Here is a 16449-nt window from a genome sequence, read left to right as displayed (position 1 = left end):
AATAAAATATCTTCTACACACTATTTACATTTATTAGCTACCAAATTCATTCCAAGTCCAACACAAGATTCTTCTTCTTTTTCTTTGCTTGTTGTTTGATCTCATCTCTTATTGTCCACTCTTCCAACTGTTTCTCAACCTTCTTGATGTCCTGGTCTGTCACAGTCACAGGTAGTTTCAGTTCTGTTTGTTCACTCTTTATGAACTTCAACGCAGCTAGCTTTTCCTTCAGGAAAGGCCCCTGTTGGCTCTCTAGGAGGTTCCGGTATTCGGCGAGTTTGTTGCTTTTTACTTCTTCACAGTGCAATTCCGTAAGTTTCCTTAGTGACTCTCTGCGTGATAGTTTATGATAAGATCTAAAAATAATGAAAAATTGTTTAATGAAAACACTTTTTTTAATACTAGGTAATATTTTTACTGCAATTTTTTTTGTACAAGGAAGAAAAAATATTACTGTTGTATGTCTGTGGCTCCGCTGGTTCGTAAATAATAGACGTGTTACTCTGAGGCATATGCTTTATACTCTTGCAGTGTTATACAAACATAATAATTGCGCAAAAGAGTAATTTTTCATGTGACAAATAGATATGATTACCTAGTACATTAATCAAATAGTTTGTACTTACTCTGGAAAACCTTTGTATTCAATGTTGAGTTTTTCCAATAGCCATTCAAATTTCTTGTAATCATGTTGACGCAAAAACTTAAGATGTTTCTTCCTTTTGTCAATTAGTTCTTGAACTGCTTGCTAGAAGAAATTAAAAAGAAAAGAGAGATTTTTTGTACTTGTTGGCACGCATCTTTCTATATAATCTATAGCATAACAACAATGAGGAAATGCTTTTTTTTTTAATGCACCCATTGTATTTCAAGTTTAACTTGTCAGTCACATAGGTCACAGGCGCAAACATTTAATTATATGAACTGGCAACTACTGAATTGTGGCCATAGTGAAGGGCTCAGCTAAAACGAATTGTAACAGCCACAACAACAAGTAGGATGAATTTATGTAAATGTGAATGTTTTTTCCACAAGATGGAAGTAAGGATGTACCTAACTTAAAAAAAAAATAAGAAATACCATATTACCTTTACTTTTGCATTTTTTGGAGTTTTTTCCATAATCTTCTGAAGATATCTTATTTGTCCAGTAAATTTTGCAACTATAGAAAGAAATATCAAAATTTAATAGGTTCCTTCCAACTTTTTTACTATCAAATTGTGCTAAGATGAATTCAGTTCCACAGAGTAAAATTCAGTTGTCAAATAGTTTTTATTTTTTTAATGATTTTAGATGCTATCTTATTATAATAATCACTCAAGTTTTCTTTCCTATCTTATCTTTTGGATGTAAAAGAAAACTACACAATTTATACTTATTCTCTAACCTTTATTGTCTAAATGAACTTACTTTTAGTTTCTTCCGTGTCATCATCATAATTGTGCCGTTTTACTCGATCTATTAGTTCCTTAATGACCAAGGCATGGTATTCTTTTTGCCCCAAATGTGCTACAGAGAAAATCTTTTTGACTGCCTCTGATGCTCTGAAAAGAAAAAAAAAACACTTTATCTTTTTTATTGGGGCTGTCTGCATGTTGCAGATTTACTTAATTCTATGCAACCAGTATGTACTCATTATAATCCCAGTATATTCTGTAATCATAACTGTAACTGTATTGTACTTCATGTGAATGAAACGAAAATATACAATGCAGGGAATGTGGCAAGTGGAAAGATTGCCTACCCCTCCAAGAAAGAAAAGTGATTTTATGTACATAGATATGTATAACTATAACTTAATGCCTTTATTAATATATAATAAATTGATAACCACACAAAATTTTATGGTAGCATAAGTTAACCAAAAAATTTACTCTATGTAGTTTTAAAGAAAGTAAAGTTGCATGAGCAAGTAAGTATGTTACTTTAGATTCCGAAATTATTATTATAATTCAATTATTATTATATTATAATACTCACTCTTTCATTTCATCGCATTATATTATATTTCAATAATTCAATAATACTCACTCTTTCATTTCATCGCATTCTGCATATTCTTTAGCTATTGCCTCAGTTGGAATTGGGGGAAGACCTTCCAAGTCCCCGGACCTTTCAGGTTTGTAAGCAGGTACATATGGTGGTCTCACCCATTCAGCTTTAACTTGGTTCTTTATGCTCCTAGTTTGAATTGCCCAAGATATTGTGCGACGTAACATTTTTGGTGATTTTACAAATATTATTTAGTTTCCTTTCTAAAATATCCTAACCTAAAACCTGCAACTGCAAATAATGACGTTGACAGCTGTCACTAAGTGTTTTTACTTTTTCGTGTCTCTGATTTAATAATTAAGAAAGACATTATTTTTATTGTTCAAGTTTTTTATTGGTGCCATGTGGTATACAATCCCGCCACATACAATTAACACAACAGCACAAATACAAAACAAAAAAGAATAAGACCACTCCATCTGTTTCCCATGGATGTCGTAAAAGGCGACTAAGGGATAGGCTTATAAAAGTTGCGATCCTTTTTTTTAGGCGATGGGCTATCAACCTGTCACTATGTAGATCTCAATTCCATCATTAAGCCGAGCAGCTGAACGTGGCCATTCAGTCTTTTCGGGACTATTGGCTCTGTCTACCCCGTAAGGGATATAGACGTGACTATATGTATGTATGTTCAAGTTTTAACTATACATCAAAAACGTGTCATTTTACATTCTTCAGTAAGTTCTATAAAAAGTATTTATCACATCTTCCTTCTTAAAAAAAAAGCAAACTAAAACTTCCTGAATAATAAAATTAACAAAATATCTCTCATGTTCTGTAACTACATCGTTGACGGTTGAATTCCTAACCAATATTTGGCATAATGTTAACAGACTTCACCCAACAAAACGCAAGCAAAACGGGGTATCAGCTATAGCAGATCCAGTAGGGATAAAAAAAAGACTTGATCTTAGCTTTCTTTCTATTTATTGCTCTCGGAGTAAGAATCCTCAAACTTACAAACTTTATAAACAATATTTTGTACTAAATGTACCACTCCACATGACTATACAGTTACACACTATAAACCATGCTATTAAATTGTAATTTCATTAAACAAACTCGAAAATAAAATATGCACAACAAAATTTAAAAACAAATCAAATTAAACAATCCGTGGCCTAATATAGGTAGTATTCTGTGCCAAACAAAACTCATCATGATTATATATTATGTATTTTCTAGGTTGGTAAATAATTTTTGCAGCAAATCATATCTGCTGTTAAAATAATAGATTATGAATAATAATTACATATTACATCTTAACTAATAAAACAGCACAATTTTCCTACGTAATTGTCTTCCGCTAAACAACTAATCCTATAGAAAACAACCACTGACTTTTAAGTAAGGTACCAAATTTAAAAAATAATCGGTTAGGTACACATCTACCATTGTTCTCTAAAGAAATAGTTGTAGTAAATAACTCATAAGAGTATACTTGTGCAAATCTATTGACTAATCGAAAACTTCCTAACAATTTTATTGTGGCAACACAACTCTATGTTTAAAATTCACACTAAATGGAATGTAATAACTCAAAAACATTACACACGCGATGTAAACATGACAAACACACAAATGCATACCTACATTCTGACAAGTTTAATAACAGTCCGTTGCAAAAACTTTTGTTTGGTACCATTGTAAATGATTTTCATCAATGACCTTTATTATCACATTTTTTTAGTTAAACTTTGAACATTCCTATTTCAAAATCCTTGTTAATACTGAACTCATTCTGCTTACTTTTAGCTTTGTCTTTATTTGTAGTACCTAACTAACCGACAAAATTAACTAGACACTGTTTATAGAAATTAGTGAAACTACGAAATTAAAGTGATACTAGTTATAAAACGGTAACGAAATTTGTAATTACATAAGATGCATTCCTCATTCCATTTCATCCAAAACTTAGTGCACAAAATTATATGTTTACTATTGTAAACAAACTAGGGATTGAACACGTTATTTTGTGAATTATTGCAGAATAAGAAAGAAATAGGAACAGCACCAGAAATTAAAATTAGTTTTTGGAATAATCACATATATGAAGTAAAGATAAAAAAAAACCAATATGGTCACCGCAGGCAAGCTCAACTTGTTTCAGATATTAAAAGCTCATACAAAACAATTTAAAGTAGTTCGGTTTTTACAAAAACCAAATTATTTGATCGAATGTGAAAGTAGAAATTCAAATATTTGGCACACATTTCTATTTAGTTGATTTATTTTTAACATGGCTGTACATTCACTAGCTGTCGAAAGTTACTGGGAACAAAAAAGTTAGATTTAATGATTATAAATATGGATTAATTAATTCTCAATTTTATTATTAAGCCACACAGCTGAACGCGACCTACTCGTATTAGTCTTTTTTAGATTGTTGGCTCTGTCTACCCCGCAAGGGATATAGACGTGACTATATGTATGTATTAATTAACTACTAATTGTTTTGTTTAACCTTTGTTCATCCCACATTTTGTGCAATAAAATATTCTATAGACATTTTTGTTGCCAGTTCATAAAATTATAAACACACTTAAAAAACTTATCATTTGAAATCTACACGTCAAAGTATTGTATAATCGGGATGAGCATTTTTTCCTGTATGCCATTCTTATGATCAACTTACATTAAACACCGAGCACTTTACTTTTATTAGGTATATTTTATTTTTATATATTCGTTAAATATATCCATCACTTCGGAACATTATAATCTAAGTATACTTACACATTTAATATATATAATAACCATATCACCAACTATGTCTTCAAATTTTAGGTGGCCATACTTGTATACCAAATTAAAAATAAAAATTATTCAACCGCTATAGCTTGGCACCTGCGACGCCGTTTTAATCGCGCGATAAATATCGCTGGCCTGTTTTAAGTCAAAATGAAAAGGAAAACGTTTCCGCGTGAAAAAACGGCGTCGCGCGTCACAAAGGCAGTTCTTCTCACAAAAGGACTCAAAAGGGGAATTACTAGAAGCATCCCGCAGAAAAATCAAGGTATGATTTTTCATCTCATCTATCATTGAGAGTAGATGAAACAAGAAATCTGTTGAGGTCTAATTAGTATCTGTAATATTTGTCTTGGAAAACACGCAAAAAAATCTGGTACAATGATGTCATCAATAAACTCTGAAACTACTAAACTGACTGTAACTGAAACATTGTTTTTCTTGAAAATAAGATAATTTAAAACAACTCAAAACAACGCGTGGCTTAGCCAGCCAGTATAAAATTATATAACTGAAGTAGGTACATAGTATAGTGACTGGGTATTTAGTTTTGATGGTCATAATGGTATAACAAACCCTCAAGGCAAGATCATCTCGGTCAGGCGATAGCTGAATATCTTAAAATTAGACTCACCTGTACGCTCAAACTTTCATTCAAATGTTTTAATTTTCATACATTAAACTCCAGTAATCATTTGTATTGATCGACTAAAGAACGCCCGCGGCTCCGCCCGCGTTAATTATTTCCGTACCCAGGAGTTTAAGTTGTCTCAGTCAGTCAGTTACCTCTTGTGAATATTTAGATAACTTGAGCGTTCAGAGGAGTCTTTGTTGACGTAATAATATTATTTAATAAATACATTGACACATTCATCTTTATAATAAATTATGGTTGTAGAAGTATAATAAAGAATACAGCTGCTTTTTACACAAGCTTTATACAGCTTAGCTACGAGCCTCTTCAATGTTAAGCTCCAACATTGAAATTAAAAGTCAATCACATATATTAAAAAACTATTTTAATTGAAGAGTGACTCCATTGAAAGACGAATAAATTAATAAATGCTGTCTCTCTCTACCATTGGTATATTCTAGATTGTGACACCACTAAAGAGAACCTTTATTCAGTTTTTGACTATAAAAGAGTCACCACACATAAATAATTCTATCAAAGTATCAACCATCTCTTTAGCTTATTAAGAACTAAATAATGAATGATTGGCTAAAACTGAGCTGTGATATATCTTCGAAATATCGCTTAAGTACTGAAAATCATGCTGCTGTAAATAAATAGAGAAATAAATAAATATTTTCAACCATAATCTTAAGTTAGATAAAATTACCTAATAACATAAATTTATGGGTTTATTTAGGATTTGAAATAAAAACAGACTAGTTTTATATTTCTGCAATTCTCTCTGCAGATTGATAGAAAACAAAGGCCTTCTAACCCAAATAAAACCATAAATTTTACCAATCATTATTACTATTTACACTTCATTCAGAGTTATTGGACTTCTAAGAGTATTTTTATCATATGAACCATGTGATTTTTATCACAGCTTGAAGGTTTCGATTACATTTGAAATTATCACGAGCTCCCATTGTAAATCGTTTACACATGTATTTTTATTTCATAATAGAAATATCTCTTAGTTTACTTTTAGAAGTACAAAGGTAATTCTGAATAACGCGTATCTGAGTCTGGACTGGTTTACTTAAATTATTGTTTATGGTACAATTGTCTATGTCACGTGAGTGCACGTGCACCGGCGCAGTACTACCGATGGCGACCGCGATCCGATGTGAAGCGGCGACGACCTATAATTTGATGTATACTTTTGTTCATATAAATGTATCAAGATGAAATTGGCGAAAAAATAAATATCAGACAATTTTTTGACGACAACTGAAGGCATTTAGACAATATACGTTATTCGCTAAAGTTGACCCCATGGCAAGGTCTCACGCTAAGTTAAAACACCAGATTTAATGAGGGTTTAAATGTTTTTTTTTTTTAATTAATTTTATTCAAAGTTTATAATTAGTTTATCTCCCAAACAATTATTCTCTTTGTGATATGCAAACTCACAAAGCTTGTAATACAGGCCGATATGTTATTATCCTTAGGTATATCTCTTATATTTGAGTGTTTCCAATTGCAACCTGGGCAGTTATGCTTTGGTGGCTGTGGTCCTTAGGTATACTTTCACGAATAATATTTCAAATGCGAAAGTGAGTTTGTATATTTGTTAATTTTGGAATGTAACTTCCACTTAGGACTTTGTGACCTTCAACCCTGTAAATGTAGTGTGTTCATGAAATTTGCAATAAGTATACGACTATTCAAATACGAATTGCAGACAAAACATGCTATATATAAATATCTTTTATAGTGTGTCAAATAAACTTACCGTATCCACAAATAGCGTCGCCCTTTTTCGACCCCTATTCCCTCTTCTTGCCCTTCTTCTTGCCGACGCGTTTACTATAATTCTGCGCAAGCGCATTCACTATCGACACTACGAAATACACCACCATTGCTAACACGAATTTTTCTAGAAGACTCGATAGCACCGAGCCTTGATTATCTATTTGTGCGCCTTCGTTTTTGTGAAGACGAGATTTTTGGTTGCGAAGGAATTCTAGCAATGGCGCTTCCAGTTTGGGCCCCACGTAGGGTATCCTCTCTACCCAGGAGAGGAATTGGCTGAAATTTAAAAATAAAAAACCGTTTTATTGCTTTTAGCAGAGGTAGAGATGCTTTAAAAAAAATCCATTAGAAATTATCCCTTCTAAAGAAACAAATAATGAAAAATTCTATATAGATGCTTCGGATCTAATTTAAAACCAATAACGACAGTTTGTTTATTAGTGGTGGTTGAATCAATTTCTGTTCCAAATAGTTTAGAAAAAAAAAAACTCCCGTCGATCGAATAATAGGTAAAAAAATCTTTACGTGTTAATTAACACGCTCTTCAGAATGTTGAAGTATCTGAGGGAATGTCCGTTCTACAATTTTGTATGAATACGGCAATACTCACGTAACTAGCGTCTCATTGAATGCTATGATGACGAACATCTTCTGTATATGCATCTTGATCACAGCTTTTCCAATAACCGTCGCTCCAAAGAACGTCCAGAAAGGCACCAGGAAATGTCCGCAAGTCAACCCGGCCAAATCGAAAAGTGGATTTGGAACGGACGCGCACGCTAGGATGCCAGCAAACCCGACCCGTTCCACTAATTTTTGCACCATTATTTTTGCTCTGAAAAATAAAACAATATTCATGCAATTCAGTTTTACAGGAAAAAAAAGACGTCTCTCGGCGCAGAGGCCCTAGGTTTGGCTTCAAAATGTAAAATGATGTTTCTAACTTAGGAAAACATTTGAGACCCAAGACCATCTTAGAATATCTTATATTATTTATCAACAAAACGTTCCGTTTCCCGCAAACGGGTCCAGTTCTCGCCTACATTTGGACTCTATACCTGTATGTGAACATTATTGAGTATCCATCCAAAAATCGACACTATATACAACAAAACTTGAACAATAAATGGTCCTGTGACCATTTCCACTAAAACATCAATTCCCACCTTCCAGTCCTAGAATCATCATTAGTGTTCAACTCGGCGACTCCGCCGCCCGACAGGCGCGCCGCCCGCGCCATGAAGTATGGCGGGAGTTCCCCCAGCGCAGTCCCGATGCCCCACATCATGGACTCAACGCGAACTTTGGACATTATGTTCCATATTGTCACTGGGTTGTTGGGGTCTGCGACCGTTGGGCAGATTATGCTGAAATTAGATATAAATTATATGTATTACAGTTCGTTTGACTACTTAGGTATATACCGATGCTACTACGGTGAGGTAAAACATCGTGAGGAATCCTGCACAGTAAGAAATGTGTTACCATGATGCAATGTTTGTTAGGTTCCCCTCATAGGTTGCGGAGGTCATATGGGAGTCGCTTTGTGTAAAAACCTGACACACCCAATCCAGGATCCACGGCTAAAGGCATACCCCGGGCTCCTTTTCAGAGTGGTGAGGATGCAACCGAGACTAAAGCCAAGAGGAAGAAGAATAATCAATCAAATTTTAAAACCAGTTTATTCACAAGCTAAGATTCAACGTAACAAATAACCGCTGCGTGTCGCTAAAATTTTGTATTGTGATAATAGTAAGCTTTGTCAATTTTTAACAAAAAGTAACACTCCTACAGGCTCCCTAAAATGACTTACTCGTTGGGATATGGCGGCTCAGGGAAGTTCAACGCGCCGCACTCGTAGGCCGCAAGCGTGACGCGCGCTATATGCGGGCCCAGGTACAGTAGGAAAGTGTGCAGCCCTGTGCCCAGACCCACCGAACTGCACACACCGAGCACCACCCACCATCCCCACCACGCCAGCGTTGATACCATCAACTGTGAATAGAGTGCAATACTTAAATAAAAACAAAAGACTGTCACCATATGTTCCAAATATAAACTAGATGTTCGCCGCGAATTTTAAATTTTTACAAAATTGAGAATATCTCAAAAACCACTACCACGTACTTTAAAATTCTTTTGAATAACGTTAAAGACTTCTCTTTAATCTCCCTATATTGATACTACATAAATGTGAAAAACTTAGTTTTTGTACATGTATACTACTCCAGGATTTTCAAAACAAAAGTGAATTATTATTAATTAATTGTACCTTTAAAATATTAGATCACACCTCTTTCTATCAGGCGGATAATAAATATAGCATTTTACATATTGTTGATAATTGATAGATATTTCTAATAACAAAAAAGTAAAAAAATCTAAATATAAGCAAATAATGATTATTACGAGCAATATCAATGTTTGTTGACATTGACCCAATGGGATTTACGCCGTATTATGTCCGATAAGAAATGTACGCTCCCTCTAACTAGTACAATCGTTTCACTTCGCCAGCGCTAAAATGCAATGGAATGAATATTATTAGGTCTTTATATTTTAGACGGAATTTCTTTGGACTGTTAATTTTTTTTGACTATTTTTGTGACAAAATTTTCAGCGCTAACATGCAGAGCAAACAATGGACTTGGCAGATATTTCCTGTTTATGATAGCAGTACATATACATACCTATGTACATACATATTTATAATTACGTCTATATCCTTTGCGGGATAGACAGAGCCAAGTTCTGAAAAAGACTGAGTGCCCATGTTCAGCTGTATGGCTTTATGATAGAAATGAGATTTCAATAGTTACTATCGTCTAAAAGAAAAAATCTAAGATTATTAGCCTATCCGTATCTTATATATTATATTATTAGCCTATCCCTATTTTGTATATAAAATAAAAAAATAATAAAAATTTATATTGTATATCTGTTGCCGTGTGGTTCCCCAAACTAAAAGAAAAAAAGGATAGGACCACATCATCACTTTTCCATAGACGTCAAACAAGGCGACTTAATTGTAATACTTTGGATCTAAATTCACTTAAAAATATCACGGGTTTTCTGAAACGTGCCGAACCTTTCTAGAATTTGCCAAATTTTTTCAGCATTTATTTCAAGTGGCATTTAAGTGCAATAAGTAAATAATTATTAAACAAACCTGTACATAGTGCTGGTGGGGTCCACTGACGTAGTAAGAAGCCGCCGTGGCAACCGTCAAAACTACTACTGCTAATGCTAATAATCTGTACGCTAATAGTCTGAAAAGAGAAAAGTATTTTTTTTTAAATTATAAAGTACATAAAAAAAGTTAAACAAAAAATTTAGATTAGACATAATCTCATACTACGCATAACAACCTCAATATAGAATAAAAAGCAAGGTACTACTAAGTAAGTGAGTAATAATGGCGAATTTGCAGTATTAAATTGATATTGCAGTAATTTGGGTAGATTGATGTGCTGTTGACTGTACGTGTATAAAAAGATTTCAAATATATTTTCTTTAATTATTTTTTTTTCTGAGTTATTTACCAACATACCTTTGTATACCGCTTGAGATCAATATGAACAGTTCCCTGAAGAAGTATTCTATAGTAGTGAAGGGCCTCCGCCACAGCACCAGACTATCTGTATCCATTGTTACGGCTTTACTCCTGTACACAAAACAATTGATAAGTTCAACATTATCACTGCATCTGCGCATGAGTCCATTTTTTGTTTAACGCGAAAGTATTAGAGCGGTTGAGCCTATCACAACGCGCTATTTGAACCCGCGTTCTGAACTGTCCGGAATAATGAGCGAAATAACAGGAGAGAGGATTTTGTTTTGGAATTTTTAAGTTTAATGTACTTTAAGGTTGTTATTATATTCAGTTTTCATTCGGTTTGATTCGCTGGTAGTCTTATGAAATTGTATGAGTGTAATATTTTATTTTATTCTTGCCATCAACATAATTAGTGTTCTGTTGTTATTGTTACCTTCGTTATTATTGCAGTTTCGTGTTTCAATATTCTCAAGATATAAGATCATGGAATAAGTATTTAACGCAATAAGAGATTTAAATAATTTCTATACTTTATGTAACCGGTGATTGAGTTACTTTGGTTTTTTTATATTTTTAATGTATAGAATTGATAATGACCTGATCTCTTTAGGAAATGGGTGGTGGAGGCCGTTGCGCGTGCGCTGCTCTGTGTCCGCTTGCACGGCCGCCGCCAGCTTGTAATACCCGAGCCGGGTGAGCTGCAAACAAAAATATCTTCGCATTTATTATATTCATCAAAATAAATAAAAGAGGACATTAACTAACATAACAATAAACAGATGACAGAACCGATGGGTTTAGAGATTTGAAATTTGGCTTGTAACCTTTTGTATTCCAGGAGTAAATTTCCCGGAATTCCTACTGTAACGGAAATAAACATATTTTTAAAGCGATATATGTTTAATAGGCTATTCAAGCCAGATGATTGTTACTTAACTAATCACTATAATGAGATACATACTTTCTAAAAATAAAATTAAAAACTTTTGAATGAAAGGTGACAGAATGAATAATAAAGTATACATATACTGATAATGTGGCAGTGATAAAACTGTCCTTTTATTTCTATAATATTTATTTGTATTTTAATTCTGTCACAGTCGTCTGTATTCCAAAAAATAAAAGGTTTGCAAATCTTGCTATTATCAAATCAAGTAGATACCTAATTTATGCACCTAAGTATAATAACAATATTTGTAAACAATTTCAAATGTTTTTGATTCAAAGTGCAACATTTAAATTAGTTGTAAACGATGCAAAAAATCGTAATATAATAATAAGAGTTAAAAACACACACGCACACTCACAACACTATGCTAATTTCAACTCTCATCACTTACAGAAAAATTGTTCACTATCACTATTTTATAATATTACAATAACATGTAAGAGGTAAATTTTATTAATGTTATAATTATTATAATAGTACCTAATTTAATTTTACGAGCGCACGGCGCGTAACTACGACTTTATTTGAACCCGCCGGTGAGGTGACTGTGACATCACGCCACGTAAAATTTCACTTTCAAACTCTCACTCATTTCACTATCATTTCGGGCCATGTAGTAGTGGCACGAAATTGAAAGTAATCTTAAAAAAGGTGTTTACAGATATGCGCCCTCAACAATATTAAAACTTAGCATAATAAAAAGTAAGGTAATTAACTTAATTTTGTTAATTAATTGACTTAATTTATTCTTAAGACAAACTCAATGATCACAGACATAGACAATAGGCAACAGCTACCTATGAAAACAAAAATTAAGCAACTTTCTACCGCAGTTATATGTGGAGAAGAGTAAATACACAACACAATATATTTGATTAATTTCTCAGTTCAATTAAGTCCTAAGTGCCGCGCGCACAAATATTAACAATTAAATCTTTTAGTGCACAAATTTCCATATACACATTTATTATTTCGTACATACCTAATCTGAATAAAGGAGTTTATTTTAGAAAGACGTCTTTGTTTAAATTTTATTTTTAGTCGTAACGTCGACAGCCAGTTTGTTGTACTTTAGTCAGTGAACTGACTGTGGCTAGACAGAGTAAAAACAAAGAATAAATAAAGATTTGCCAACAAAGAGCCTTGTGTTTACACTGTGATATACAATCTGTCTGCAAATAAATTGATTAATTCAAATGGTACTCTGAAATAATAAACTGCCGCTTATTATTAGGAAAGGGACAATGAAGGTGTATATTTATCTTGTCAATGAACAGCTGAATGTAAAATCTAACGTGTTTGCCGTCTTATGTGGCCGCTGTCCAAATGGTAACAAACAGTACAATTCTGAATCTTCATGTAATCACATTGGGATTGTTTTAAAAAAAAAAGAGGATGAAATGATTAATTTAAATGTTAAATCAATGTGACGATTTAAGAGTTTATACTTCGTTTTAAACAAAATGCTACTCTATAACCTTGACATTAGGATTCATAATATATAGCAATGACTACGGAAATAGAAGAAGTGGCGTGATCGCTGCGTGCGCAGTCTACTGACCTGTATTCGTCGAGTTTGATAGGTACTTTGTGCTTTGCAATGCAGTAGTTAAATTGTATCGCACTCAAATTTAAATAGCTAATGACATTATAATCAAACCGTGGTACTCCGATATGTAATAAATATTTTCGTGTTTTACCTACACAATGAACTAAAAGCTGCTCAAATAGTGCATAAACTTATATTATAAGCAAACAATAAATTTAAAAACACTGCCATGCAAAAACATTTAGTGCTAACATGGGTGCTTTAAGTACAGTCAGGGGTAAAAAACCAGACCACTGTGCAAAACTTTATTGTACAAGATACAGGTGGACTCAAATGCTAGAAGCACTATCTACCAGTCACCCAATAAATCTGACAGAACACTTTAGGGTTAAACTATATATCTCTGACTGTACATCTTGCAATAATGTCGAATCAGAATGGAAAATGCATTAATAAAACATATGATAAAATTACTTAACCAAAATCTATATTTAATTAATATAAGTTAATTTTTTTTTACATAATTGCTCTTCATTTCAGGTAAATTTGCTAAATCCATAATGTTAATTACTGTAATTATTTAATATGTTAACCATTTGATTCTTGGTGTAAGTGTATTTTAATGAAAATCTGTTGTCTAAAATAAAACCCAAAGTAGAGAGCCTACCAGAATCTTGTTCTGGTTAACAATCTACTTAGATACTATAATACTAAATAAAGCAAATCATTTCAAAAACGAATCTAAGTATCATAAGGATGGTGTACACTGTACATAAATAAAAACAACATAATATTAGTGTAAATACATGTACACACAAAATGATAAATATAATACATTTTACTTACAAATGAAACATTAGCATATAATTTTTTCAAGGCAGAACAGTTGGTTGTGAACAATCAACCATTCTGAAGTAGGTACCAACTGTATTTTCTAAATCTTGTTTTCATATTTGCCAATGATCATTGTAAATTTAAAAAAAAAGCTAAATTCAATGGCAAAAAAAGTAAAAAAAGCACAGACACAAACTCAGACAGCAGTATACCAGCTCATTTTTGTTGCCCGTAGAGCGTTGTCCCCTTTTTCTGCATTCTGCTCGAAGCTGTTCTTTGCTCATTGCTGCCAAAACTTCAGGGCTCAAATTCTGTCGTGTTCTGCCACTGTCACTGACAGAGTTTTGTCTTGGTATAGGGACAGAGTTGGCTTGGTTTCGCGCACGTCTTGTGCCTGCCATTTCTAACTTTTTGTTTTTTCCTTCAAATATTTATGTTGTCAAAATGAAGGCTTTTTTATAGATCCATATAACGTAGATCCTCCCCTCCTTGTTGGGTTTTGGAAAATTATGCAAGTGATAAATATAAACATTAAGGTAGGCTTTGCAATACAGAGGAAAATTAATAATCAATAAAAAATTTACCAAATCTTTTTATGGAATGAGGAAACAACATAATGTTAATTTTATGTCACTAGGATTGACAATTATAAATTTCCTACTGCATAGCAAAGTTTAAGAGGTACATAGTTACAATAAAATATGTATATATACATACATATTGTTTAGTATAAACCTACTTTCACATTAACTGATAAAAGTTTTAAAAGTAAACAAAATGAAGCCATAGTTTATATAAATAAATAATGAGTCATAATCAGATTACATCAATAACATAAAGACAAACAGCTTTAAATAAGTAATAAAGATGTAACAACAAAATTGAGTTTAAATTACCAAAAAATGCCTGTTTCCTAGAATATGACCAAGTTTTACAATGGGAGCATTAGTGCTATCCCACCACCACCCATTTATAAGACCAACCTTCTGTTTATAAGAGACGAGTCATGGGAGGAGTGTATTGCTCTCACTTTTACTCTCTAACAGTGCACCCTTTCTTAAACTTCTTTCTTTCTCTTCACAAAATCTTTATAGTGCTTCGCATTGTCAAAACATCCAATGTAAATTTATGTAATAGACTGAATGATGCAAGAAATTGAAACTTCATACAGTTGCTCATAGGAAAATTTTATATTTACGATGAGTTGCATAAAATTTAACTTGTTATTCTTTCTTATGAAATTTCCAGAAACAAATAATTGTTGTTGTTAAAATGACAAGTTTAGGCTAGTGAGTCCAGTAAAATGTTTAAAAACAACAATATAACACCAAGCTATGCCAGGCATCTAGTTTCACAAGAAATATATTTACTTACCTATTTCGAATGCATAAGTGCAATAAATGTTAATATTACTAAAACAAAAATATAGCTTTTTGGTACATCATTAATTCATTACATACCTACAGTGAATACCTACGTAAAGTAAGAGACAAAATCCAATGAAATGTTTGTCCCTTAAAATATTGATTTGTTCATTCATGTATAATAATTGTGTCAATAGACTGATGTGGTTAAAACACAAAGATTATTTCTAGGATTTTTAAAAATAAAAAGCTAATACAGCCCCTATTTATTAAGCGTAAGAATAAAATTTAAGGCTTGAAGGGGACAGTCAGCAGAAATTTGATGCTTGATCTAACCTAACATACAAAGGAGATAGGTAATCAAAATGTACTTACGATCGGAATTAATCCTATACTAATTATTGAGTAGACAGACAATGCTTGATGTATATTCTTTCCAATATAATTCTGAAAAGATTTAATAAAACTAAAAAATAATTCAAATAGGTAGGTATGTTCGTAAACGTAACCCTTCTTTCCAAAATGCTGAGTGAATGAATCTGAATGAACTCAACGCAGGAATTGAATGACAACACAATTCATTCACTCAAATCATGTCTGAACATTTTATCAAAAGTATAAGCTGCTAGGGATGAGATTCTTGCAAAAAAAAATGCAGATTTTTAAATCAAGTTGAATCGTAAACGAATGGATCGATTTTAAATATTGTGTTTTAAAGGGCAAATAATTCCTCCAAGCTAAGGGGACGCTTGGGGAACCGCGGCTCCAATGATGTTGAGTCAGAGGTTGTATTTTTTGACATTAGCGTTGTCGCCACAGACTATTGAGGGATATGAAAGACATTTATTTTCAAAATTTATTTATTACATGAAATAGCTAAAGCTTCCAATGCTTTATATCTAAACTTAAAGAAACAACAAATGACGATTGACAAGGGCGAAACATCGATTCCTTGGATTGATT

At 32.7% G+C, this 16449-nt stretch overlaps 2 protein-coding genes across 2 annotated transcripts; both read right to left on the bottom strand.

Moving 5' to 3' along the window:
* Window positions 1-11: 11 nt before the first annotated feature.
* Window positions 12-2315, bottom strand: LOC106130004 (small ribosomal subunit protein uS15m). Its single transcript, XM_013328746.2, has 5 exons — window positions 2032-2315; window positions 1411-1544; window positions 1089-1162; window positions 627-748; window positions 12-356 (listed from the first exon to the last, which is right to left on the bottom strand). The coding sequence occupies exons 1-5, from the start codon at window positions 2217-2219 to the stop codon at window positions 47-49; spliced, it is 828 nt and encodes a 275-aa protein (XP_013184200.1). The 5' UTR covers window positions 2220-2315; the 3' UTR covers window positions 12-46.
* A 647-nt stretch (window positions 2316-2962) lies between these two features.
* On the bottom strand, window positions 2963-16029 carry LOC106130007 (vacuole membrane protein 1). Its single transcript, XM_013328752.2, has 10 exons — window positions 15862-16029; window positions 14335-14610; window positions 11388-11488; window positions 10785-10898; window positions 10404-10503; window positions 9048-9229; window positions 8401-8601; window positions 7845-8069; window positions 7215-7510; window positions 2963-6621 (listed from the first exon to the last, which is right to left on the bottom strand). The coding sequence occupies exons 2-9, from the start codon at window positions 14521-14523 to the stop codon at window positions 7249-7251; spliced, it is 1374 nt and encodes a 457-aa protein (XP_013184206.2). The 5' UTR covers window positions 14524-14610; window positions 15862-16029; the 3' UTR covers window positions 2963-6621; window positions 7215-7248.
* Between the last annotated feature and the right edge of the window lie 420 nt (window positions 16030-16449).

This window comes from Amyelois transitella, chromosome 22 (genome assembly GCF_032362555.1).
Source record: "Amyelois transitella isolate CPQ chromosome 22, ilAmyTran1.1, whole genome shotgun sequence".
Taxonomy (NCBI): domain Eukaryota; kingdom Metazoa; phylum Arthropoda; class Insecta; order Lepidoptera; family Pyralidae; genus Amyelois; species Amyelois transitella.
The sequence above is the reverse complement of the archived record's forward strand: the minus strand, read 5'-3'. Positions and strand labels throughout refer to the sequence as shown.

Excerpts from the sequence above, each read along its gene's own strand:
- LOC106130004 (XM_013328746.2), bottom strand. The coding sequence starts at position 2,219 with ATGTTACGTCGCACAATATCTTGGGCAATTCAAACTAGGAGCATAAAG. Across the intron at positions 1,163-1,410 it reads TGACACGGAAGAAACTAAAA|TTGCAAAATTTACTGGACAA; the intron begins GTAAGTTCATTT and ends TTCTTTCTATAG. Across the intron at positions 357-626 it reads GAATACAAAGGTTTTCCAGA|ATCTTATCATAAACTATCAC; the intron begins GTAAGTACAAAC and ends CATTATTTTTAG.
- LOC106130007 (XM_013328752.2), bottom strand. The coding sequence starts at position 14,523 with ATGGCAGGCACAAGACGTGCGCGAAACCAAGCCAACTCTGTCCCTATA. Across the intron at positions 10,504-10,784 it reads ATCTCAAGCGGTATACAAAG|ACTATTAGCGTACAGATTAT; the intron begins GTATGTTGGTAA and ends TTCTCTTTTCAG. Across the intron at positions 9,230-10,403 it reads CCCACCAGCACTATGTACAG|TTGATGGTATCAACGCTGGC; the intron begins GTTTGTTTAATA and ends CTCTATTCACAG.